The sequence below is a fragment of the Hylobates moloch genome, unplaced genomic scaffold (assembly GCF_009828535.3).
Source record: "Hylobates moloch isolate HMO894 unplaced genomic scaffold, HMol_V3 SCAFFOLD_4, whole genome shotgun sequence".
NCBI classification, from domain to species: Eukaryota; Metazoa; Chordata; class Mammalia; order Primates; family Hylobatidae; genus Hylobates; species Hylobates moloch.
Window position 1 is genome coordinate 130,982,148 of NW_026652279.1, and position 26,499 is coordinate 131,008,646.

The 26,499-nt window shown below is 33.1% G+C and overlaps 1 protein-coding gene across 1 annotated transcript in view; it reads right to left on the reverse strand.

The window, feature by feature from the left end:
- KLHL1 (kelch like family member 1) overlaps positions 1 to 26,499 on the reverse strand; it is a 402,603-nt gene that overhangs the window by 151,872 nt on the left and 224,232 nt on the right. The window contains exon 4 of the mRNA XM_032151000.2: positions 22,925 to 23,137. Coding sequence (XP_032006891.1) covers positions 22,925 to 23,137 — 213 coding nt within the window. The remainder of the gene's footprint in view (positions 1 to 22,924; positions 23,138 to 26,499) is intronic.

Here is a 26,499-nt window from a genome sequence, read left to right on the forward strand (position 1 = left end):
CTCTTACATAAGTCCCTTTTAGCTTCAGTTAAAAATAACTTTGGCAAAGAGTCGAATCTTGAAATTTTAAGAGACTGTAGTATTTCCCAATCCATCCTACTGACATAACTACTATTCTGGCCAAATTATTTGAGAATATTATTTATATTTAAAAATGAAAGAAAAGTAGATACAAACAGAGCATTCAAAATCATCTTCCGTGGCTGTCATTTCAAAATGAAAACACAAATGAATGACATGCTAAAACTTACATCAGATACATCTGAATGATTCCTCCTCAAGCATTTGAGGAAACAAGAAAAAAACGCATATGAAATAAGTAGCAGCTTCATTAATTTTATTCTGAATACAGAAATAGTTGATTGTCTTAACATGAATAATAATTGGTAAGCTGACAGTATAAGTACAGAAGAATAATGACATAATCAAAATAAGTAGAGCTCACAAAATTAACCCAAATGAAAGTTCTTATTAGCAACAAGTAAAATGGGTTTTGTGATGCTATAATTTTTGATTAACTTTTATTTATTTAACATGGGTTTACTGTTCCATATTTTGAAAGCTCAGAATTTCTAAAAGTAAAATAAGTTAACCTTCCGCCCTGTATGAACATCACCTTCATCCTTAACAATTTAATTGCATCCGATTTGGGCTCAGGGCTTTTCCTTCCTTCATTCCTTCCTTCATTCATTCATCAAATATTTAGTCAGTGCTTATTTTGTCCAAGGTGCTATAATAGTTCTCAAATAACATCATTTTCACTCATCACTAATCTATTTTACTCAAGTCCAACCTTCTCTCTGTTCCCCTAAAACATCTTAATTCTTTCATGTTTAGGCTATATTTAGGAGTATACATTAGTTTGTTATTGTTTGTAAGACATTATTTAACAAATTTAGGTGAGTATGCCAAAAATTCTATAATATAACTCTTTTTAATCTATAGTCACTTTCCCCAATACGCTGAAGCACATTATTCTACATTTTATATGTTAGCTCTTCTGATCTCTTTCTTCTCATTGGAATAGATCATGCTATATTCTTAAGCCAAGCACACTCATGCTCTCTTTCTCTATCTTACTGTCCTTAATGCCTTTTTTCCTCCAGGGCTTCTATTAAAATATGACCCGAATCTTCAGAGTCTAGTTTAAGGTCCTATTACTTTCATGAGGATTTACTTCATCACTCCAGTTACGGTCAACATTTAGTTTTATCAGTCATATCAGATTTTGAACAGATACCATATATGTAGTCACTTAAAGGTTTCAAAATATGCTAAATTATAATCTTGCAGAAAATCAGAAAAAAATATGCTATTTATTGTTGGTACCACTATAGGCCCCATGATTTGCTCAAGAACTATTTAAGTGATTGATCATTTACTATCATTCATGAATCTATTAATTTATTTTAAACAATTTATTCATTACCAAAGTTTGAAAATATATAATACATAAGCAGAAATATGTTCAATATCACATCTCAAATTCAATGCATAAGTTAATAATAATTATATTTATGTCTATTAGAAAACTCTTTGCTAAACAACGAACCAAATATCTATATTACTAAATGATTTATTCCAGACCCAGCTGACAGCATGTTTATTTTCAGTCACATTTAATAGCAAAAATCCATTACAGAAATAATTTGGGCTCATGGATATCACTGTAAGATGATTTGACCCTTAACTAGGAAACATTAACCTGAATATTCCACTAACAATTCAAACTCATATATTTAAATCTGAACTTATTTTTCCTATTACTCTTCTTCTTCCTGTAATTGACTTTGTCTTCTATTTTTATTGATGATTTAGGGTACTTAATTACCTGCACTTCATTTTTAAGCTTCAACTATTTAAGCTACTTCAAACTTCTTTTGAGAATATGATATATGAATACATATTTCCAAAATTTGTTTTCCTTCCTGAGATCACTGGCTCATTGATAATTCCACTTTGCAAAGTTCTTTATCTCTTTGGTCAACCTCACATCCAAACAGTCACCAAATACTGTTGATTACTGTAATATTGTCTATGACCCTTCCATTTCACTACTTGCTTTCCATTCCAAAAGCCGCTTCCCTAGTTGAAATTCTCATTAACACTTTTCCAAATTTTTGAGAAAGATCAATCATTTAAATTCTTATCTTTGATACTAGATATCATATACAGAATTCAAACTACTCCCACAGCATCCTAAAACATACACATTGATCATTCACTGTCCTGCTGTCTTGTTTTAATTCCATGTGCTACAACTGAAAGTATTTCCTAATGTAACTTAAAGCACCTTGTTTAGGCTCATTTGTCACTGTGCCTCCAGATCAAGCTTCTACATTGTCAAGGCTGTTCTATGCACTATCCTTCACAATAACAATTTTCGCACTTTGTCTTTAATGTGGCTTTTTTCTTCTTTTGAACTATCTGACTGACTCCTAGTTTTACCCTGTGTTTCTAAATGGCGTTTGAAGGTTATCTTTATTTTATTTATAAACAAATCTCCACAGGACTAGGCCTTATCTTCTACATGTTCTGTAATTTCTTCAATTCACAATTTATTACTGTATTGTTCATACTTAGTCACCAACTGAAAAACATACATATATACTACTTTTTATTTTTTATGCTTTTATAGGTAGCTGTCCCTTTTTTAAGTACTAACTGTGTTTACTTAAATTTAATGCTTGAAATTGAAAGAGTATATTTTTATAAAATTCTGTTACTTATAATCACATTTTGCAAGAAGATAATTAGAAAAGGATGTATTCAAACATATGCAGATTTATCATGAGAAACTACTACGCTTCCTTTAGTTCTTTTACAAAATTATTTCTGACCGGGCAACACAGACTATAAGAATTTGTAGGCCATCTTTGCAAACTCACTGAGGAGCCTGATGCAGACTCAAAATCAAAAGAATGTAAGTTGCACATTCATGCTTTTTGAGGACAGTATGAGTCTTTTGAAAGAAACACTTACTTGATCTGTAGCACCGGATTAATTGGAGACATTTTTGACTTTAGAGTTGCATGAAGTAATAACTTTCAACATGTTAAATATGTATTGAGCTATTAACGTAGCATTTGATACATATTTTTGATGCATCAATACAATTAATCTTAGAATAAAAATATTAATAGATATTGGTATTTCCCTTGCTCCTTCCTTTTCTGGAGTCCTCTCTCTCTTTCTAAATATGTCTAGCATGCTCCTATGTCCCTATTCTCTATTATAGACCTTTCCTGTCCCAGACAAGCTCCCAAGTTATCATTTACACTAAGTTTCTGGGTCAGCCTTTCTTGCAGAACTCATCTATCTGCAACTCATGAACACTAAGATGATCACTATCATTAAGAAAAAAAATCTTAAAAACATTTACCTACTAGTAGTCAGATAGTTTTACTAATTAATAGTTTGTAGAAATAACTGCATTTCAATACTTGAAATTATTACTTGAAATTGATGAACTGTATTAGCTAAATGGAGTCTTAAATCATAACCTGGGTTCAAGCCATCTTGTTATGAGTAAAATGCTTGTAAAATAGAAAAGTTATTGTAACATGCATCTATGCATATTATCCTGCATCTATTTTAGTTTTTCTTATAAGAAATTGCTGTGAATTAAGAGATAAGGGTAAGCACGCACAGCCTTAGACTGACTAGCTAACGAGAAAAATGTACTAATTTAATGGTCATCCTTAAGCATAGCTTCCTTGAGAGGGATAAATCTGCAAGACTCCTTCACACTCCATCCAGAATAGGTAATGGCCTCACGTCTGTAAAAAGCATCTGGAACTGTAAGAAATGTTGAGAATTCTTCCCTTACTTCTCCCACATTTTATTTCAGAAATGTTAACTCGGATGGTAGGGTGGTTCCAGAAATACCTTGACACAAATCTTCAGGACAGCAATTGAAGAGACAACATTCAGTTGATTAATTGGAAAAATGAATTTTCTGATTTCAACAATGATGTGGACCTAGTGTTAAACTTTGGTTTTGTTTTAGCCCTATTTCAATTATCTTTGACTAAAACCTTTTAATTTGACTCACACTAATTATAAGGTATCAGTCAGCATTTTGCTTCCTCATTTCACTAAGAGAAGATGGAGAAAAAATTTTAATCACTTTATATTTGCAGATTTCCAGCTTTCTTCAGATTTACTCTGATCAAAGCTCAACATACCTCTTTTGATCATCATCAGTGAAATAAGTTCCTGTGAAAACATCAAGGTAGATGCATCATGCAAGTCAATAAGGGATTAAAATAATTCTCCCAAGTAAATTCCACTGGGCATATACTTTGTAGAGTTTCTAAAGTTTAGATATGAAATGAGTTGTTCAAACATCTTTACTGAGAAAAAACTTCAGGAATAAATGAAAATATATTTATTAATCTTGATACCAAAGGCATTAATAGAATTTAGAATGTGTCAAACCCTATGCCAGACACTTTGGAGTGTGCAAAGATAATTTATTGGTTCCTAACTTAAAGTAATTTATAATATAATTGAGCAGATGGTTATTATTTTCTAGTACTTACAGTTAAGCCACAGTATACTAGGCTGTGCTGAGAAAATTCATGCTATATCTTCATCTGACAACCTAGTTTTCAGTTGGTTGACTTTTTCAAAACAAGAATTGTTAAACTACTGATATGGTTTGACTGTGTCGCTACCCAAATTTCATCTTGAATTGTAGTTGCCCTAATCCCCACATGTCATGGGAGGGACCCAGTGGGAAGTAATTAAATAATGGGGGCGTTCACCCTCATGCTGTTTTCCTGATAGTGAGTGAGTTCTCAAGAGATAAGATGGTTTTATAAGGGGCTTTTCCCCCTTTTGCTTGGCACTTCTCCTTCCTGCCACCATATGAAGAAAGATGTTGTTGCTTCTCCTTCTACCATGATTGTTAAGTTTCCAGAGGCCTCCCCAGCCATGCTGAACTGTGAGTCGACTAAGCCTCTTTCTTTTATAAATTACCCAGTCTTGGGTATGTCTTTATAGCAGCATGAGAATGAAGTAATACAACTACTTACACTTCTGTTCTTTACACATGGCCCTCCTGGACTTGCATATCAGTAGAAAGTCATTGCAAGCAGCTACTTTCATCAATTTAATGTGTAGATACATACTGGAAGATAAGTGTTTAAAGTGGTATTCACCAGTGAATGTGGTAATATAGTAAGTTTCTTATCATGAGAACTTGCTGTATTCTTACCATGCCAGATACAATGTAACTCTAGAAGAGCCCCACCTTGTTTTTCCTAGATATAACTGGATAAGGTATGTTGTTTTTGTTTTGTTTCATTTTTGCATTCATATTTCATTTGTAAAATGAAGATATTACATCTTCTTCAAAGTATGTGAGAGTAAATAGAATATGGAGACTTTGCTTAGTGTAAGGCTTAATAATAATTACTCAACCAATATTACTAACCCGCCTTTCCCTTTCCCTTCAGTGCTGTCTTCTCATAGATTTATAAAACCTATTCCAAATTAAATAAAGGGAAATTACTTCCCATCTCAGCAAAAGATAATCCATCCTGATCCTAGAGGCAAAATTTAACTTTGGAAATAATTTTGATTTTGTAATCCATAAAGTCTTTGACTTCTAACTTGTAACACTATTAATTTATCAGGCGGTCTTAGTCCATTGTGTTGCTAGAATTGAATACCTGAGACTGGGTAATTACAAAGAAAAGAGGTTTATTTGGCTCATAGTTCTGCAGGCTGTACAAGAAGCATGGCACCAACATCTGCTTATGTTGAGGACTTCAGGCTGTTTCTACTCATTGAGGAAGATGAAGGCAGGCCAGTGTGTGCGGAGATCACACAGCAAGAAACAAAGAAGGAGAGAGAGCGTGGAGGTGCCAGGCTGTTTTTAATATCCAGCTCTCCCAGGAAAGCATAGAGTGAAAACTAACTTACTACCACAAGGAGAGCACCATGCTACTCGTGAGGGATCCTCTATCATGACCCAAACACATCCCACATTGGTTACCATGAAGTTTGGAGAGGCCAAATATCCAAACCACAGCACAGGCACCTAAGAAAGGCTAAGGACTTAAGGAGATTTATGATTTTTCTTGGTAAACTACAGTAATTAGATAAAGAGAAGTTTATATAATATTATTCCTATGCATAATATTATCAGTTTCTCTGAAATTATAAATGCTGCTTATTAATTAATGCCATTTGCATTTATGAGTTTCTGTTACTAACAATTTTCCTCCAGTTTCTAGAACACAAAATTATGATTGGTTCTTAAATAGTCTTTTGAATACATTAAAGTGATCCATTTTTACCACAAAACACTGTTATATGTGAAGGCCATAACTGCCAGAGGTAGCATGAGAATTCCAGGAAAATTCTTAATTGTAACACCCAGTTTTTCATCTCTCAAGTAACTATTTTTGAAATGGCACCAACTGGAAATATTGGAAATATATTTTTACGAGAAAAAAATTGTTGGCTATGAATATTTAATGAAAACACTTACTTGTATTAATAAATTATGTATAGGAATGTATGTATTACATATAGGAATTACATATATGTAATACTCTATCATATATATGAAAGCATTTATAATTATACTAGAGAGTGTTAGAAAATAATATGCTAAAGTTGAAATCTATATTGAGAACTGAGGAATTGTTCATCAGCGGAACTAGGTACTAGTCAAGAACCATAAAACAGACTGTCTACTAGTTAGAGTGTAGAGAGACTTTGTGTCAGAGAGTGATGCCAGAATAGCTGCTAGACTAAGTATTTTATCACTAGTACTAATTTTAGAGAGATAGATAGATTGATCTATAGATAGATAGAGATGGAGATAGACAGAGATAGAGATACAGGTAGAGATAGAGACAGAGCTAGAGATATGATATGATATGGTTTGGTTGTGTCCCCACCAAAAATCTCATCTTGAATTCTAATCCCCATAATTTCCACATATCAAGGGAGAGGAAAGAGACCAGGTGGAAATAATGGAATCATGGGGGTGGTTTTTCTGCTCATGATAGTGAGTTCTCACGAGATCTGGTGATTTTATAGGGCTCTCCCCGCTTCACTCAGCAATTTTCCTTCCTGCCGCCTTGTAAAGAAGGTCCCTGCTTCCCCTTCACCTTCTGCCATGATTGTAAGTTTCCTGAGGCCTCCCCAGCCATTCTGAACTGTGAGTCAATTAAACCTCTTTCCTTTATAAATTACCCAGTCTTGGGCAGTTCTTTATAGCAGTGTGAAAACGGACTAATTATATATATACATAATATTATATATGTATTATGTATTATATATGTTATATAATATATATGTGTATCATATATAATATGTTATATAATATATGTATCATATATATAACATATATAAGTTTTATATATATTATACATATAATTATTGCTATTACTTTCTGTTGGCAGAGAGTTCTTCATGGGCCTGTCATGTCTCTGCCCAGTTTGTGAGCAGAGGCATTCACTGCATTTCTTCTGGACTATCTTTTCAGGAATGTTTGAATGCTATGCAACTTTGGAAGCTAGAGATAGTATCTTCTTCTGAAGCAAAGGACAGATTTGTTTATTGTTCAGTTGAAAAATAAATTTAAAAAAACTTCCTTCATTTCAAAGGGCAGGTATACTCACTGCCCATTCCAAAATATTCAGGTTCTTTAAGCTCAAGGTTCCTTTTTTGTAATGCATCCTGTTACATATACAGGTGTCACTTGGTCCTCTTCATGTCACGACATGGTAATTGTCGTGGTAATTGGCATTTGTGGAACTGAGGAAAATGCTGATTTTCTTGCTGCTACTATTGCCATGAATAACACAGTCTTTTGCTCTGATCCAGGAGTCTTCTATTTCCTGCCAGCATCCATTAAACCCTGGCAGGTTGATTGTTAGCTTGCAAGCAGGGTAAAATCGCAAATCCTTACAATTCTCAACACTACCCTAGGTCTCAGCCCCTCTCACATGAGTGGATAACAGTATGTACTGAATTCCAGACATTCCAAATATTTTGCTCATCTGTCTGTTAAAAACTTTTATCTGCAATCACCTTACTTTGTTATTACACTATACTATAATCTTATATAATAAATACTTAGTGCATATTTCCCTAAACTTCTGTATTTTTTGTCCTTAATCAGTAAATTAAACTACAATGATAATTAATTAATTCCAGGAAAATGCTAGTAGGCGTCAAGTTATATTTCTTGTCTTTATCGAATTTGCTACTTTCAGTTCAAGATAAAATTTGGCCCATTTTATTCCTTACAATTTCATAGTAATCCTTTTTCCTCCCCAAGATCATGGCTGCTGTCTAAGGCCAGTCACTTCTCTTAGCATTTGATATAATGACCTAACTTGTCTACTGTTCCAACCTTCCTCACACAATCATGCTGTTTCCCTGAATAATAATACCTTTAATGGCTCCTCCAATGAACAATAGTAAATTCCGAACCTGATAGAACACCATATAAAACTCTCCGTTTTCTGTCTCCTAATTCTTCTAATGTATTCTTTCATTGTGCTTGCATGACTTCTATGCTGTAGATTTGCCAAACACCTTGTAATAATTTGACTATGACGTGTATTTTATGCTGCACTGAATTTGTTCCCTTTACTTAAAAACCCTCCTTCCTGAGTCCCTGACAAACTTTTACTTCTCTTCCAAGAAACAACATATGTCACCTCCTTTATGAAGTCTTCCCTGATGCCAGGGTATATTGACTACTCCTCCTTTTGTGCTTCCTATTATCTTCCTACTTGCCTCAAATTTACCTTCAACATGTAGTTGCACATATTTATTTCTGTCTCTGTCTCCCCCTAGTGGACATATTACTTATTATTATATGCTCCATGACTAGCAAAAGGCCTGCCACAGAGTTCACATTAATGTGTGGTGATGAATAATTAATACATTTAAAACACATTATTGATAAAATACTCACAAGAATATGTATTTCCCTAGAATGTATCCCTATACTTGATTTAATTTTCCTATTCATTTGTATATGCTCAGTCAGAAAGGAATATTGGGCACTTAGCACAGTATTTTCTATAAAAGATATATCATAAGTTGAATGCTTGTTCTCTGAAGTATTTCGGGGTTAAATTTAAGGTAAATCATTTAACTAACTATGCAGTAGAAAAATAGTTAATATAATTTTAATATTTGGAAAAGACTTATTGATATGGTTGGCTAGGAAACAACATTAGAATGAAATGTATTTTGCACATGTACCCTAGAACTTAAAGTATAATATAAAAATATATATATATAAAATGAAATTCATTGTAGCATGAAAAATATACTCAACTGGGTGATTCCTAGTGCCACAGGTATATATTTTATACAATGCTTCTAATGAATTACAAGGAAAATAAAGGAAACATGCTATGTATTCTGAATTTGAACAATAACTGGTTTTCAACTGACTGCACCAGTTGTTAGATACATCAGCAGAAGCAGATGTAAATAAGGACAGAAGCCACGCCCTAAGGTCAGTTCTGACAAGTTTGATTTAGACATCAATGGGCACCAGCAGCTACCACAGAGGACACCCAGAGAAATTTCAGCCGTGTCGTCCAGGACCCAGAGAATAGTACGTGGAAGAGAAACATCTCCATCGACTACTGTTAAGACACACAAGCCTCTTCCTTCAACAGACACCCTCTTAGGGAGGAGAAAGACTGGGGGTCGGGTGAGACTCCTTGAGAGAGGAGAGATAGCCCTAATAAGGACTTTGAGCTTCCAGTTTAATGAAAGACATAACTGTTAACCACATGGAGTTGTTTCTAATTCTTCTAAATATTTTGTATAAATCGTTCTGCCATTAGTACAAATGCAAGCTTCAAAACAAGATGACATTCATTATAAAAATTAAATTATTTTTCTCCTTGTAAAAATATTAGTTAAAGTGATTAATTCTAAAATCTAGAAGAGTGTATTTAATTAGTTGTTGAAATGAACATTTATCATGTTCCTGCCCATTATTTTAGAGGCATAGTCTTAAAAACATAAACACAGATACAATTTTTTTTCTGAACTATCATAATGCACTAAAAAAAGACATGTAGCTATAAGAAAATAATGAAAATTTTTCTATTAATGGAGATGACTATGATGAAGATATTCAACATACTGAAGATAGGTGTTATGTGATAAACACTTTCAGCAGGAGGTCTTAAATAAACTTAAGCAATAATGATAAGTACAGGTTTGCCATGCATGGAAAAGAGTAAGGCTATTTCAGAAAGAAAGAATAAGTCCAGAGGAATGAAAGAAGGAAATCAACTAGAATACCAAGTAATAATACGTATTCAAAATAAGATATTCTATTCTTAAAACATTTCTCTTGTTCTTTCTCTGTCTATATCTATCTTGATTCACCTGTTCATATATGTGTCCATCCAAACTTCCATCTCAGACATTAAATTACATAACCCCAAAGTCCCTCTTACTCTTTTCCTTTTCATTCAACACATCAAAGCACTGTATAAAACTTGCAATTTTACCTTCAAAATACATCCAGAATATATTTAGACTGTAACTGTAGAACAAACTAAGATCACCACCGCCTCAATAATTGTAATGCCTTTTGACTGGTGTATCTGCTCCCATCCTTCTTTTTAGGGTTGCTTATATTTCATTTCTTCCTCCTCATCCATTTTGCACTATTCTTTTTTTTCCTGTTCAGTGCCTTTGGAGACTAAACTTTCTGGAACTGCGTCACTTGACTTCCTCACTGATTTGCTTTTGGCTGGGTCTAGCTAATGGGAATTATAAGCAGAAGGTCAGGGGGTGAGAGGAGAGGGAAGAATATTTTTTTTTTTCTCTACTCCCTGCAATATGTGGCTGTAGTGGTGTCTTTTTATGGGTTACAAGCTCCAGTAGGGCAGATGCTGTGACAGCTCTGGTCCTTCCCTCCAGGATATGCTAAAAATGTTCCCGCATTTTTTCCATAGTTCGAGTTCTCTGAGTCCTCAATATCCCTGTGAATGAATTGTTATATCAGGTTGCAATGTGAATGAATTATTGTATAAAAGGGATATGCTCAGTAAATCTATCTAAAAATTATTGACACTTTAGTGCCCTCAGAAATGTTTAGAAACGGTACAAACAGAAACCAGTTAGATTTGCAACAATCAGAATTTTCTTAGCTAAATTTAACCAAGGAGAAGAAAAAAATAAATTAGTAAACATGACCAATAAAACATTAATATGTCAGTAGAACGTGTTGTGCATAGGCAAATCTAGTGTCAACTTCGGGTAAGTTTAATCTAACTGATCATTGTCACATTGTAAGCATACAGAAGCAAGGACTCACCTCAGGAATAATAGAAGAAATTACAACAGAAAAGCTCCATCTATCATCTGAAGGCCTAAACAACAACTATTTAGTATGGTATCATCCCTGACTTATTCACCCATTACAGATTCACTCAATTGTTAGGGATGAGAAACAATCTCATCATTAGTTTGAAGCTATTTAGTGTGTTTATATGTGTGATATAAATTTTGACTTAATGAAAGGCTCATCCACTAATAGCAGCCACAAATATTACACAAAATATATGTTAAGTGTCTATTAATCTTCAGTACTACACTAGGTACAATTAAAGATACAGAGTGGTAGAATATATACTTTCTATACACAAGATATGAAAAATCTAAATGTTCACAAAAGCATTTTCAGGACAAACAAGTAGAAAACCAACATGTCTGAGCATGACAAGTATTCTTGTATTAAGCATGTAACTGACTCAATTTCTAATGGTAAGATTCTCAGAAAAAAAGAGAATGTTAGTGGCATAGTAAGATAGTTGCCTCTTTAAAAAAATGAACAAATTTGTCTGCATGATCTATGAATAATATAGCATAAAATTTTAGCATGTATTTAAAAATGAATACGTTGAAGGGAATGTTTATAGATTCATAAATCCAAAGTCTTAAATATGAGTCTGACTATAATCCTTTTAAGCTTAGTAACATCAACAAGTTATTCAGTTTCATTAGTTTTAATTCCTTTATGTATAATATAATTTTATTTTATTCCTCAAAACATTATATTAAAATGAGATCAAATATTTACAAATATTTTGTACATGTTTAAATCATGTATCATTGTTTAAAAATATTGTTCAAGGTTTACAAATTCTATTAAGATGAACAATAGATAATAAAAAATGTGTTTTTATTTTATCAGACTTATTGAACTCTTATTAATTCCTAATTATAATTAGATATCTTTAGAATTACATATTTAAAGGAAACTTACTAATAGAATTCTTACTAATAAAAACATACGAAGGAAATTTGGCTAAGTATAAGCTAACTTTCCATGTAAAATATTCATAAGGGTGTTTATAAAAATAATCAATTGATTATACCTCCTGTATGATATTGTCCATATGGTGAGTTATGATCACAATACACAGACCACAGTGAGACTCTAATCATCAGTAAAATAAAATATGTTTTTAATAGCATCTCTGATTTGCTTTAGAAATGGCCAAAGTAACGCTAACTGGTAAATATTATTTTATGTGATACTTTCTGATATTTTTAGTCTGCCCTGTCAACTGATAAGTGAAATTACTTCATGAACCAATAATACAGCAAATTGCTTTTAAGCCTCTAGTATCCAGATTATCTGCTGAAAAAGTCTGTTTATTTTCTTTCCTTAACCCTTTCCTCTTTAAATTCTCCACCTTTTCATGGCTTTTGCTTCTAAATTTTTATAGATACTTTAACTGTCTATGAACATTTTGCTAGTATTTCAAATTACCTCAATATTTTTATCAGTTTTTAAAATAGCATCAGTGATTTCCTACCACACATCTATATGCAATGTTTTACAAACAAGTTCATGATTTCATATTGATGTTTATCAGCTTTTAAAATAACATCAGTGACTTCCTTCTACATATATATCCAACGTTTTACGCATATATATGCATATGTATATATACACACACACACATATATATATGCAATGTTTTACAAACAAGTTTATGATTTCATATTTGGAAAACCTAACCTCTTATCCTGTCCTCAAAGACAAGAAAAATACAAGCAAGGCCTGGCGCAGTGGCTCACACCTGTAATCCCAGCACTTTGGGAGGCCAAGGAGGGTGGATTACCTGAGGTCAGGAGTTCGAGATCAGCCTGACCAACATGGAAAAACCCCGCCTCTACTAAAAAAAAAAAAAAGTACAAAATTAGCCAGGCATGGTTGCGAATGCCTGTAATCCCAGCTACTCAGGAGTCTGAGGCAGGAGAATTGCCTGAACCTGGGAGGCGGAGGTTGTGGTGAGCCAAAATCACACCATTGCACTCCAGCCTGGGCAACAAGAGCGAAACTCCATCTCAAAAATAAAATAAAATAAAATAAAAGCAAATACTTGAAGTTGATTAGCAATGAATATTATTGTTGTTTAGTTTTACAAAGTACAAAATATTTGAATTAGAATAAGGGACTCTAATCTTTTAAAACATGAGTATCACATGATAACATAATAAAGATTTTGAACAAACTTTGTTAGAGAAGCAAATTACATATAAATTGTAATTAGAAGAAAAATCTTGAGGTGGATAGAGGGAATACAGTCCTCATTCATAATAAATGTATGTAATTATATTGTTTTTACACACACACACACACACACACAGGAGAAGGAAGAGAGAGAGAAAGAGAGAGAGACAGAGAGAGAGAGAGAGACAAGCAAATATTAGAAAAAAGGCAGATCCAATAATAAAATCTTGAACTTAGGATTCTGAGGTTCCATTTTACCAAAGGCACAGGGCAATGTGAAATGGTAAAACATATACTTTAATTCCTACACTTAAGGTATGTGAGAAATACTTTTAAAAGCATGTCTTAAATTTTGGTTTGTTGTCATTAAATGTTCTTTATTACCATTGGACCATCACAACTCACTAAAGTAAGTATAAGCCAAATATAACCTTAATAGAAAGTGAAAGTTTTATACCTGTTGTTATGTACTGAATTGCATCCCCTCAAAATTCATATGTTGAAGCGTTAACCTCAAGGTGAGTATTTTAGAGAAAGGGCCTTTAAGGAGACAATTAATACTAAATGAGGTAATATGGGTGAGGCCCTAATGCATTAAGACTGATGTTTCTATAGGAAGAGGAAGAGAGAGATCTCTCTCTGTTTCTTCAGAGGAAAGGCCATGTGAGGACACAGTGAGAAGGAAGCTGTCTGCAAGCCAGGAAGAAAGCCCTCACCAGCAACTAAATTTGCAGGCACCTTGATCTTGGATTTTAGCTTTCAGAACTGTGACAAAATACATTTCTGATGTTTAAGCCACCCAGTCTATAAGATTTTATGTAAGCCGAAGCACACTAATACACTTGATTTACAACAATCTAAGCAAAAAGTATGTTTTTATGTTAAAATTTATCTTTTACTCTATATGTATTGTTAGCTATCTGTGAAGATTATTCTCCAGCTTTGCAATGTAATTACTAAAATGTTTTTATTCCACTCTAGTGAAATGTCTTAAAGACCTTCTATAACGTTCATGGTAATTGTCAGTACTTAGTCTTATGTAGTTGTATTGGCATTTTGTATATGTTGTAATTATTCACTTTTATTTTTGTTTTTTCTCATATATTCTAATCAGTACTCAGAGATACTGAAATGATAAGATATTTAGTAGTTACATTTTAACTAGAGAAACTAAAATACTAGTAAATGTTCTAAACCCAAGTCTTGGTCTAGGAAGCAAATAGAATAGAAAACTATAAATACAAATTATGTCAAGTACAGAGAATTAAAAGAGGATCCTAGAAGAAGACTAGGCACCAGTAAAATATTAAGGTCTGAAAACATATGTCATTTGCTTCTCATTTTTTTTCTCCTAGGAGAATTTGGTGTTGAATGAATTCTGAATAGAGTCTATATGAAAAAAAAACATAAGAAATAAAAAATTTTGCATTTTTCATGATTGGTAAAACCTGGACTTCAGCTTGCAAAACTTCTTTTATATTTGAATTTATGATTTTTTTTTTTGCTTTCCATGATTCTTAAGAATAGTCTTAATACTGTGGAAGCACTGAATGAATGAATTCACCTGTATTTCTTTGTTTAAGTTGTCACTTTCTCAATACAAATATTCATGTTCAGTGTCTATTAGATGATGCAAAAAACAGATTCAGTTGTTCTTGCAACAGAAAATGTCTTTCCATACGGTTCCCCTCTGGACACCTGTATTCCAACATCTTGCATTCATTTCAACTTAACTGTCAGTAATAATTCTTTCTCACTAATATTTTAATAATTTATTTAGGCTGATATTCTCTTTTCTTGAGCTACGAACCTTGCCTTGAAATTGTTTTATGTATTGTATATGATAAACAATTAGTTGTTATTAATATGTTGAAAAGCTCAAATTACATCTGGAAACTGTAATAAACAATACAATAATTTATACTTAGATTTGTCTCAAAGAATACAGTCATGAAACACTCAAGTGTCACCCAGTCAATGTTATTCTGAAAAAAAAAATTCATTTTCTGAAAGAGTATCATTTTTTACAGCATCTATCTCTTACTCTGGGGACTTTTATAAAAGCAAGAAGTAGGATGACCTTGTTTACTGGGTAAAAACTGGCATGGTCATAAAAAAGAGTAAAATGACTTCACTTCTATTCTTCTATGAAGAATAATAGTCTGTGTTATTAAAGCACTCATCTGAAAAAATACATTAAATTAAAATATTATAAGAAAAATCATTAAATAGGTATGTTAGCTTCATAGGTAAACATATATGCGTAAATGTATCACATTGATATATATATGTACATGAATGTATACTATATATACATATAAATATACACACAAAAGAAGAATCAAAACTCTGAAACTTAAATATGCCAAAATGATGAAATTTTAAAAGCCAAAATTGTAATAACTTTCAGCATGTATTGCTGTGAATTAAGTTGTGTTTCATGTTCCCTGTTTTTTCAATATTTTATATAGCACTATATAAAAAATCAAATTCAATTTTTCAAATACAGTTACTGGTTCAAAAAAAATTCCATACTCACAAGGTAAAGACTACTAATAAAGTTCAAAGTCATCTGTTTAAAATTTAACTATACATTAATAAGCAACTGTTTTCAAAAATCCTTTACATTACAAGATGCAGCCAGTTATTAAGTGCCCAATGTATGCCAAATATTGGAGATGAAAATCTTAAGGAACTTACAACATATTAGGCCAAAAAGACACATACCTATAAATGATCTAAATGAAATATTATCAATTCTAGAAAGGGTGTCAAAACAGAATGCTGTAAGAACCCTGAGGAAGAGCACCAGTAGTAGATAAGGAAGTCTTTCTTAGGAAAGTGAATCTTGAGTTTTTGTTTTGTTTTGTTTTGTTTTCAGATAAAGGACCTTGCTCTGCTGTCCAGGCTGGAGTGCAGTGGTGTGATCACAGATGACTGTAACCTTGAATTCCTGGCCTCAGGCAATCCTCCTGGCCTCAGGCAATCCTCCTGTCTCAGCCTCCTGAGTAGCTGGGGCCACAGGCATGCACCACCACACGCATGTATATTGTTTAATATTTTTGTAGAGACGGGTACTTGCTACATTGCTCAGGCTGATCTCAAACTCCTGGCCTCAAGCAGTCCTCTTGTCTCAGCCTTTCCAAGTGCAGAGATTGCAGGCCTGAGCCACTGCACTCGGCCCTGAGTTGAGCTTTTAATGGTAAGCCAGGTGTTAATTAAGTGTATGCATGTCTGAGTATGAGGGCCAGAGTATGGAATTAGATGTAGGAAGACTTGTCATGTGCTAAACCAGAATTTTCAAAAGGCTATGTTGCTTTCTACAAGTAGTTTAATAACTACATTTAAAAAGGTTATAACTAAGAATAACATATATGATTCTAAGGATATGGTATGTTATCTACATGTAAATGATGTGCGCATTTCAAAGTCACTGAACATTAGGATTTAATTTGTGTTTTTAAAAAATCTACTCAAGAGGGAAGGCATCGTGAAGAATGAATACAGGTGGGAAAAAAATGTCACAGGAGTTTGGCAATTTACATGGAGCCCGTTGCATATAAATGGTAAGGCCTAATCTAAAGGCAATAATACCGTACACAGAAAGTGGAGATTTGAAACATTTTAAAGGTGCACATTTTTAAAATTTCTTGGTGACACAGGGAGTAAGAAAACAATAGCTGTTGAGAAAACCTTTATTTAAAAAGAAAACACATTTCTAGGCATTGTTACTGGACATGGAATAAGGACAAAATATCATTCCACTCTCCTAAGAAATTGATCAGTCAGACGAAATGGGCATTTACTATTTAAATAGATCTTTATATTTCTGGCGTAATTTATTTATCTGCCCAATTTCATATGTATTTTAACATATTCTGAGAGTAACGAACATTAGCATGAATGTATATTACCATGAGGTAAAATCTAATGGTTAGGATAAAAATCCCATCTTTTATTTTTATAATAGATAAATAGTATAAGTAACTAATTGAAACAAGATTTCAGGTTTTATTGTGATTAAATATTAATCACTCCCTAAATTCTTACCTCATATTTGCCATCTCTTATTCTTAGCCTTCTTTTGAAAAGAGTACAGCACTTACACGCTGAACTGTGGCAAATTGAGAAGTTGTTTAATGGTTTGGAAAACCCGCACAGCTGAGTGAATCGAGAATAACACATTCATTATTATTTATGACTCTATTTCCAGATCTTTTCAGGTCGCCTTATTGAATTCACTGAATATCTGGTTTTCCAGCTCAGCAAAGTCAATCTTATGATAGACAAACTCATATAAATTAAAGAAAGCTAATTTTAATAGAAAAAAACTAAAACACCATCAATTTAGGATCATTTACTCTAAATGAAAACCCATTACTTATTAAACTTTACCATTAAGAATCCCAAAGTTAAAATAAAAATCATCTAGGACGGTGATTCCCTAGTGTTTCTGTGGATCATCCTTTGCCTTGGTCTTCAATAGATTTTACTTGGAATAAATGTTTTCCAGAAAAGCAAGGGATTCCGCGAGTCAGAGTTAAGTTCAGTTTTAATTACAATACTTGAGAGATGTTATGGAGACAATCTTCACTGTAAAATTTCAAAATGAGGATGTGGTGTAATGGGTTTGTGGGTTTATAAACTATTGTTTTGACATGAAATGCCTTTGTAACGAATACCTTCAAATAATATTTGCCCAGGGAGAAAGCATTCGGAAATGCTTATCTAGGGCAATTCACTGACCACATTTCAGACACAAATTTAGAGATAATAAGAGGGCTTTGTAATTCAAAACACCATGTTTTGTTGTTGTTATTGTAATTTATAGTTTTAGCAGAAAAATGTGTCATTATTTTCTGAGGGAAACATTTTCTGACCTGAATTATCACATGTTTAATCATTATACATATATTTAATTTGTGTTTAATCTGTCTAAATATTGGACAATATTAACTCTAGGCTACTTCAAGTGACAAAAGAACAGCAAGAGATAAACTGTAGAATTATTAGGTTTTGGATTTTGGGAAAACTTTACAATAGGAATGGATAGCCTCAGAAGCATTATTTTATTAAAATCCAGGTGGAAATGAAAGCAAACAATTAAAGGTGTCCTTAACAGAGTCTATCACATAGTTTTCTTATATTATAAAGTATTTTAAGTATTTTGAGAAAATAATATGTACTTTTAAATATAGATTCGCTGGTCCTAAATTCTATATATAATAATACATGACAATTTAAAAAGAGCAATCAAAACATTATCTTCCAATAAACCCTCTCTTCTAATTTTACTTTTGGCTTATCATTGATGAGCTCTGCCTCACCCGCAATCAGTATTTGTTTATATCAGTATGTGTATATATATATACGTATATATATATATACACACACATATATATACGTATATATATACACACACATATATATACGTATATATATTATATGTGTATATATATACGTATATATATATATATGTGTGTATATATATATATAGAGAGAGAGAGAGAGAGGGAGAAAGGTTGAATACCCAAAGGAATATAAATCATGTTGCTATAAAGACACATGCACACATATGTTTATTGTGGCTTATCATTGATGAGCTCTGCCTCACCCGCAATCAGTATTTGTTTATATCAGTATGTGTATAATCAGTATGTGTATATATATATACGTATATATATATACACACATATATATATACGTATATGTATTTATTTTTTATATATATTATATATATATATATGTGTGTGTATATATATATAGAGGTTGAATACCCAAAGGAATATAAATCATGTTGCTATAAAGACACATGCACACATATGTTTATTGTGGCACTAGTCACAATAGCGAAGACTCAGAACCAACCCAAATGTCCAACAATGATAGACTGGATTAAGAAAATATGGCACATATACACCATGGGATACTATGCAGCCATAAAAAGTGATGAGTTCACGTCCTTTGTAGGGACATGGATGAAGCTGGAAACCATCCTCAGCAAACTATCGCAAGGACAAAAAACCAAACACATCTTCTCACTCATAGGTGGGAATTGAACAATGAGAACACTTGGACACAGGAAGGGGAACACACCAGGGCCTGTTGTGGGGTTGGGGGATGAGGGAGGGATAGCATTAGGAGATATATAACGTATATCTCCTAATGTATACATATGTATACATGTGCCATGTTGGTATGCTGCACCCATCAACTTGTAGGAGATACGAGTTGACGGGTGCAGCACACCAACATGGCACACGTGTATATATGTAACAAACCTGCACGTTGTGCACATGTACCCTAGAACTTAAAGTATAATAAAATATATATATAAAAGAAATTATGTGATTACTTCAGTAGTATATAATACTTTGATTCATGGTACTTTTAACATTTCCACTCTCATTTATGCTATAATATTGCTGTGACATATTCTCAGAATAACTTCCCCTACCACTACAACTCTTTTCTATTTTTTCCTATTTTTCTCTCATTCATCTAACATATTGTGTTTGAAATTCCACATATTCTATCTTCTCTTGGTAGCAACACACAGAAACGTCTCATGTGCATGTGTAAATACTCACAACATATGCACACAAATCACTTAAAGGTTATAAGCGACCTATATATTAATCATTTGAAAAAAAGCATGGACAAACCTTATGTTAATGAATCCAAGATCAGCAAAAAACGTTTCCTGACCATTTTAATAGCTTTTCATAAGGACCCAAAGGTGTTTAGCAGCTTTGAAAGTCCATTTGCAAGTCTGTAAAATCCTTTATTCAATTAAACTTTCGTTTTTCACTCTGGTTGGACATTGAGGCAAATATGAAACCAACCCTAAATAAAAAATTGTACTCTTTTTCCCTTAGTGAAAGAAGATCCACATTTCTGCCAGATCCAGCTGGAGTAAAATCTGATCTTTAAAACTAAAGAAGATGGTAGTCATGCTGATTCTCAAAGTACTCATTTGTCAAATGGGAATAACAGTATCAACTACATGGGGATTTTGTAGAAATTAAATGAGATAAAATCTTTTGGTAGCTAAATAAATAAATAAATGCCTTTAAGTTCCTATCATACTGCTGTTCTTCCATCCTCAGTGTCTTTAAAAGAAGCTTCCAAATTGATTAATTCAGGATATTTTTATGATCTTCCAGGTTAGAGAGCAAACAGGGAAATGGCACTCATTATTGTAGAAATATCTCTGTGTATGTTCATATCTGGCCAACCTATGTTTGCAAGAAAACCTGATTTTCCACTAGCTCTATGAACTTCGAAAATCACTTAACCTCTTTGAGCGTAATATTCCTCTGTGTAATAGAATTAATAATCTTTACTTTGCATCTGTTTTTTAATATTAGAAATATATGTAATATGCTTATAATGACACACAATTCATTAACATTAGTTATGGAAGTGATAGCCCTTCTTTTATATGAAGACATTTTATAAACAGAAAATATTTTCATTCATTCCTCCCGCACATCTGTTGTGAAAGTACATATAAAGTTATAATGTGTGATAGCTCCAGTTTGAAAGACGAGGAATGGAGAATAGACATATGCTACATTTATGTCTATCGCCCACTGTTTGTTAATAGTGACATCAAAATAATATTTTATATCTTAATTTTAACAAATATTACTTCACTAAGCAAGATAAAGCAGCTGAACCAATAAGAAATAAAATTCCACGTATAATGTATAGCCTTAGGAACAAACAAGCCAACAGGACATCTCTGATCTGATGTAACCATTTAACGACATGCACAGGTGGCAGCATCTCCCTATATCTGATGACAGAAGAGTTGGAACCGAGGGCATAAAAGAATGACATATCCTGAGAAGAGGCAACTGGTCACATTCTTGACCTACTCTAATATGTGTCCTACTATTTCTGATTTTGTGCACAATATAATTCCAAACTTCCCACATTTCAACCAACAGTAGAAATGGGTAGAGAGGAATGACTATGCCAGAGTCAAAGGTACCCACTGTCACAGCATCTGTCATTAATTGATAACTATCATTGGCTTTCTGGCTAATAGCGATCACTGGCTATTTCTTCCCCAAGAGATTACCCTCCCAGACTCTAATAGATACTACCTGGCATTAGAATCCAAGCTGGGAGATTTGCAAAAATTCAGTACTTAGCAGCAAAATTTCTTTGTCTAGGTACGTAAATGCATGTTTCCACTTCTCTGTAAGAGCCTGTTGTTATGATCTGCTCACATAATTTGAGTTCCATAAATTATTTTCCTGTTTTTTCTCCCGTACTAATCTCAGCAGCCAAAGGATATATAATTATCATTTATAAAGCTTGTCTTTTTTTCAATTATGGTAATGTGTTTCTAACTTTCCATTCTTAATATATGACCATAAATCCCACTTCTACACTTACTGTTAACACTTCATACTGCCTACTGTTCTTTTACTACATGTCCAAATTCTCTGTTTTATATTTTTAGTAACATATGGATTAGTAAAAATGTTGATTGTGATTTGGATTCAAATGAGGAATCTGATGAATGAGATAAGCCTCCCATTTCCCTCACACAAATTATATATACAAACAAGTTTACCTATCAACTTAGAAGTTAGAGTCACCTTCAAGCTTATTTTTGGATAACTTTACCAGCCAGAAACCCTGAATTAACAATGCTGTACATAGAGAATTTTGTAGCAAAATTAAAGATACAAGACTCAGAATCAGAGAGAACTAGCCACTCTTCCTCTAATTTGAGTGAACTTCATGTTCTTATTAATTTTTCTGTACCCTACTTAACTCATCAATAAAGTTAAGTTGGCTCACTTGGTGTCTAGAGGCTTCTTAGCTCCAATTATTACATATTCCATAATTCTAATTGCTAACTACTGTTAAATCAAAACTCTCTACTATTCGGGTATGTTTTATTCCTCTGCAGAGGTTGAAATACCATGCACTGAAGCTTTGAAAATCACACAAAATACGCATTTACATCAATGGATGATTACATTATTGCATCGTATGTCAAATAATTGATAGGAGACACTGTATTATGATTAGGCATTTACATATATTATCTAATTGATCTTCGCAAAACTTCTGTATGGCAGTATGTTCACATTTTATAGATAAAGAGATTGAATATCCAAGAAATTAAGTGATATTATCATAATCATACCAGTGGCCATAAGTCAATAAGCGGCAGAGATAGGATTTAGATCCACGATCCATCATCACACATCATTTTCCACCATCAAATTTAACTTAAAAATAGTATTTGATAAAAGCATTTAAAAATGTGAATACATAATTAAAAATGTGTTTTGATGTTTACTTTTAATATAGGGTTTTTCAGTACGTTGAATCTATTTAAACAGCATCACACATCATTACCTGTGGTGGAAGCAGTGGCAATCTTATAAAGGCAAGAAGCATGCTCAGGTCATTGCATCTACTCTGCATGTCATACTTGACCCACATCATCAATGCATGGAAGATGGTTTCTTCATCAGGAACATTGACATCATCACTGGCCAGTAGTTTATGGAGCTCCTCAGCTGGAAGGAGTAAAAACTCTTGATTTCTGATAACTTCCATTATGTTTTCCTGCAGGGAGAAAATATCTTGGCATAAATTCTGTTTCACTTTTATTTAGCTAGTAAAGCATTTCAGAAAGAAATAAGAAAAGTAGTCAATATCCTTTGTTCTCATTATAACATAATCCTTGAGACTCAATCCTTCAGAAACTGGAAGCTGTTAAGATGAAAGCATTGTAATTGTAATTGAAGTGTAAATGTATCCCAGACAGCACAGATCTTGTAGTAAGTGGAGGATTATAATGCTGAGCTTTGTTATGCAGGCAGAATGTACTAAGTGATCAAATGTTCAAGTTTCAAGTGTACTGCTATATAAGATTTGGTGAATAGGAAAAAATAACATTTCACATTTTTAAAAGCTTGACTACATATGTAGACATATATATGAGAATCAGAAAATGGCACTAAAATTGCACAGATAAAAGTAGCACTGTAAGATGCACCATTGTTTATTCAAAAGAGAAAGATAGGCCACTGAGGTCACAAAATCCAGCAAGTTCCACCCTGCTATTATCTCTTATCCCTCCCTCCTCTCATGACAATTTCTTTGGCTTAATTACCATTTATTTTCTTATTCCCATTTATTTTCTTCCTGATTGCTCCCATGACCTCCTAATTACACTGCCTAACTCTATTCTTAGTTTCTCAGTTTCATCCTCTATCATGAGGCCAGAATAATATTTCCAAAACATAAATGTGCTCATGGTTTTATTCTGAAGTTTTTGTTTTGTTTTGTTTTATTATTTCTCCTTATCTTTTGGTTCAAATTTCTTGTTTAAGCAAGCTGGTGTTCATAATCTGACCTTTTCTGGTTCTCTTTGTTTTTCAACTTGCCATCTTGTTTGACACGTCCTCCCTTATTTACTCCATTGCTTAAAATGATTTTTATCAACCTTGCTTTTCTAAATTTCTGTCACATTTCAAGATTCAGTTCAAGAGCTACCTATTATATATGGCTCCTCAAGTTTCTATTGAGTCTCATTTGACCTGGCCACGCCTTCACTATCCCCTTGCAGTGTGTAGTGGGCAGACCCCTGCCACAGCAGATACCACACTGCAGCCTAATCTTTGGTAAACTTAGAGATTTTTCACAAATTTTAAGCTGTAAGACCTGATTTATATAACCTCGTATATCTAGATCCTGGCACGAAGCCTGGAAAACAGCAGAGGAGCAGTACATATTTGCTGAATACATGAATTGATAATCTCTGTAGAGAAAAATAAAATTGTAGAAATGACACAGGATAGTCCAGTGTTTTCACAACATATTTTAAAAACGACTTGTCAAAAACTTTCTTATATTTTAAGCAAAAAGTCTTCTGTGGACGATACCTGTTTAGAGAAGACAGAGATTCCACTGTTTGGCCTTCTCTGCTCCACCTCTCCCCATGTCTCCAGGGACAGCTCCAAGATAAAGCAAAGGCTTCTCAGGTTCTAGTTTTAAAGCCACAGTGGTGGTAGCAATATCCACAGGACACATATTTTAGTATAAAAACTGCAGTAGAGGGACACTAAGACTCTTCCAAAGAAGGCATTGTGACTATGCTAAACAGAGTAGAGGATTCGGCAAGTGACCATTAATCTGTATGTTAGAGCAGTTTCAAATTTATTTTTTGAGGAGAAACCTGGCCTATGTTACAGTATATCCTTGGAGCTGAAGTAACTTCAGCTTTCACAAAAGGGCACTAACTTTCTTTCAGGGCATCTGTCATACATTTACATTAATTGTATAATAATAATACAATTTGTAAATAATGCCTTTATTTATACTAATTGACTTCCCAGAATAACTGAAAGTAGTTATTTTGGTTCCAGGAAATTGTTTTGTTCCTTGTGTTTCCTTTGGGCACTATGTAAATTACAGATGCCCAATAACTATTCAGGTAATTAACAAATTAAGTGTTCTGAGATGTTTTGCCATCAGATTTTTCAAAAAAAACTACGTTAAGCTAAAGATGTTCTGAGGAATCTTTGAAAGATTTGTCCATCTGTTTTTCCAGTTACTAAAAAATCTATGCCTCCATTAAACCACACACAGAACTCTATAGCTAGGCCATCAGAATATAGTGAGGGATATCATAAAAAACAGCTTTATGAAACTCCTAGTGGTGTCTATCATAAAGATACTGTTCAAGGCATATTTCGTTATATTTTATAGTGTCCTCTTTATGATGACCCTTGGGAGAAGTTTCTTTCAGGTTGCACTTCTCCTGAGTAAATTCGTTTGCTTTTATCATGGATGTTGTAAATTATGAAATTGATCAGATTTCTCTTTTTATTTGGCCTCCAGAAAACTTAGAGTCAAATGGAAATCTATCTGGTAGGAAGGCTATAGACTTTTATAGTTTGATTTCTTTTTCAGACAGCTCTGATAATAGTTTCATTTAATACCACTACAGCATTTTTTCTTTTCTTTTTATTTCTGCATCTAACTTAAAGACTATTTCAATAATTTTGTATTTGTATAAGTTACACTAAATCTTTTGGTAACCAGCAGCATTGTTTGTACAAACTGCTATAAGGAAATTGGACCTTAGGAGCAGGTATCAGATCTTTCACACTTATGTACATATTATTATGTAGGTGTTATTTTTTTTTTCCTTTACATTTCATTGAATTTCTCAAGTTCTCCTTGGTGTTTTCTTTTTCCATCAAGGCTCATTTTAATGATACTTTGTTTATGGTACCTACAATGTAGGTTCTGGAAATTAATTGTTTTAACATCATTATGTGCTTTTGTTAAAAGAGGAAATATCGATTCACATTGAGTTTCTTACATTGCTCTCATATGTTAGCAAACTCCTTATTGTCTATGAAGATCATATAACAAGAGGCCTGTTTGCCTTTTGTACAGTCTCTTTCTTAGGTTTATTCAATCATCCATTCAGCATAGGTTTATTGAAACCCTCATATATGGACCTGATAATCATTGTGAGGACAAAATGGATTTGAATAAAAAAACTCGCCATGTGGAGACACCTAGAAAAAGTGCAGTATCTGGAAAATGATAGCAGTCAACTCTGTAGAATCCAGCTTTTCAAGTGGACCTAGAATATTAGAAAGGAGTTTAAACCAGAAAATGGGAAATGGAGACATATGGTATTCTGGCCAGTGAAAACCATATAAAGACATAATAGCAGGGAGTATAGTATGTGATGCCATAGTTGTCAATTTGATTGACAACAAGCACAGAAAATTTGTGGGAAATAACATTGAAAGGGTAGTTTAGGTGAGATAATAACGGAATAGGGATAGTCTAAAACTTTGATGGTCTTATATGTATGATATTATCATTTGACTATATTGCATCTCATATGAACACACATACATACATACACACATTTTCTACATATGGCTTAAAAATGCTTATTA